Genomic DNA, 2,385 nt, shown 5'->3' on the forward strand with positions numbered 1-2,385 from the left:
GAACTTATGAGCTCGCAACAAGTTAAACGAAAGAATAACAAAAGTATTTCACAACGTAATTCGTTTTTTTCATTAAAACCAAACCAGAAAAACAAGAAGAGGAAGCTTGCATTGAGCAAGGCTTCCCTAGAAAGACATAAAATTATTCGGTGGAAGAAGGTTCATGGCGGATTCATCTTCGCTCGAAAATTAATGTTTTTCATACGAAATTTCATGGCATTCTACCTTTTCTTTTTCTTATAGTTTTAGATTTGTTTTCTAACGAATGCCACAGCTTTGATATCACCGCCATGGAATTGTTAAACTTGCTATGCACGCCAATGAATTCCGCGTTTTCTTCATTCCTCTCACCTTCCTCCTCGCTTCCCATCATTCGTTTATAAAAGGAAATCTCAAAGTCAGACTTTCTAAATAAACTCAAATTTTATTTTCATTTGTATTCAATACATCAAAAGATTTGAGATGCAACAGTCCCGAGGCTACACAATGAATGTAAGACCCACTTTATTGGTATTTCAATTAGGGTTTTGTTCACAAATTATTAACTGTTTCTTTAATTAGTCAGGATAAATTCAAGACCAATAAATTCATGTGTTGTTGTCTGATTCACTAATGAAACATGATAATGGCTTTATTGCAGTCATTGCAGATGGTGGAGATGCAAGTAAATATGGATTGCGGTGGCTGCGAACGAAAAATTCGCAAGGCTCTTTCTCAACTCCGGGGTACATCAATTTATATATCATTCTTTCAAGTACTGACCTGAATCAATTCTCCATTATTCAAAATTCTTACTATTTTGTTGGGCTTTGTTTGTTTTATTGAAAAGGTGTAGATAATGTGGAGATCGACATGGCAATGCAGAAAGTAACGGTGACTGGCTATGTCGATCGCAAAAGAGTTCTAAAGGCTGTGAGAGGATGTGGGAAGAAGGCAGAGGTGTGGCCGTATCCCTATGATTCCGAATACACTTCTTACACCGATCGTTATTATGAAACACAAACGTTTGATTCCAGCTATAACTACCGCAAGCACGGCTACAATGGAAGCAGCCACGGCTATTATCAAAATGCTCCATATTCTACGGTTGACGATAAATTGTCAGACATGTTCAGCACTGAAAATCCGCATGCCTGCACAATAATGTAGTTAAAATTCCCGTATTGTATAGAAAATATCCAAGTTTGCTGAAACGTTTCCACTTGTAGAGTGTTTTCATTGTCTTAATCACGAAGAAACGCTGGAAATGCATCATTGAAAGACGATTAGAGAGCGTAATGATAAATCACAAGTCACCCAAGGAACCAACGGAATATAACAGTTGAACGTGTTTCTTCTTGAAAGAATGTGTTAGGGAATGCAGTATTTTGTGGCTTTTGTCAATAATTTTTTTCCTTAACAAATCACCCAAAGGAATGAAATGCACTAATTTTTAATAATTAGTAAGATGCGTCTAAATTGTGTAACTAATTATATATTCAATTTGTCCTTTTAATTAATAGAAAAGACTATTCATTAACCAATTGAATATTCAGTATGACTTTTTAAATAAATAAAATATATTAGTGTCCAATTGTAATTATTTTAACTTTGTTTTTAGTGTATATAATTGTTCTTATACAAAATCTTTGAATAAAATTCGCATCCATTTATTATTTTCATCTTTTTTCTTTTCTTTTTTTAAATAAAAGGCTAGAGCTGATTTTTTAAAAATTTATATTATTTACTTAAATTTTACACCTCCATTGAGTGAGGGCATCGATAGGAAAGAATGGAGGGAAGAAAACCTTAGGTCTTGCCCAGATCTTATGAAAGATCAGAAAAGAAAGTAAATTATTATAACCACAACCACAACCATAACCCCTATATCTAGCAGATTGAGAAATATTAGATCACATTAGAACAAGATTGAGAAATAACCTCCCAAGCACCAACATACATCAAGTATTGAAATTCCCAAGGAGAAAAGTACAAAAGAACATTGGAGGATGAAGAAGCCAACATCAAGGAAATCCAAGCACTCTAATGCAACCAACCCAGAGTACAATGATGGAGTAAAGAGCTAAGAAATCTAGAAGTAACACGCAGATACAAAGACATAAAAAGTCAAGCAAGCATATAATTGCACAATAAAAGAGAAGCCACTAGCCTCTAGAACATGCCAAAACACAACAAAAAAAACTCTATAATAATGGTTACCCAAATAAGTCTTTAAAATCAACCAGCCCAGCTAAGTGAACTACAAAAAAGAGAAAAATTGTTCCCTAACATGATGAAGGGAATCATAACATGCGTGAAAGCGAGTTTACATCCACATCTTGGAGTGGAGATGCATAATCTATAGCCTTTTTCACTAGAAAATCAGCAATAGTATTAGTTCTTCTC

The 2,385-nt window shown here is 34.3% G+C and overlaps 1 protein-coding gene across 1 annotated transcript; it reads left to right on the forward strand.

Moving 5' to 3' along the window:
* The first annotated feature begins 424 nt into the window (after positions 1 to 424).
* Positions 425 to 1,346, forward strand: LOC149543841 (heavy metal-associated isoprenylated plant protein 29-like). Its single transcript, XM_089796328.1, has 3 exons — positions 425 to 492; positions 641 to 725; positions 830 to 1,346. Exons 1-3 carry the CDS (start codon positions 463 to 465, stop codon positions 1,147 to 1,149), a joined length of 435 nt encoding a protein of 144 aa, XP_089652454.1. The 5' UTR covers positions 425 to 462; the 3' UTR covers positions 1,150 to 1,346.
* Positions 1,347 to 2,385: the final 1,039 nt, after the last annotated feature.

This window comes from Cupressus sempervirens, chromosome 8 (assembly GCF_028749045.1).
Source record: "Cupressus sempervirens isolate cs-2001-9-10 chromosome 8, ASM2874904v1, whole genome shotgun sequence".
Classification (NCBI taxonomy): domain Eukaryota; kingdom Viridiplantae; phylum Streptophyta; class Pinopsida; order Cupressales; family Cupressaceae; genus Cupressus; species Cupressus sempervirens.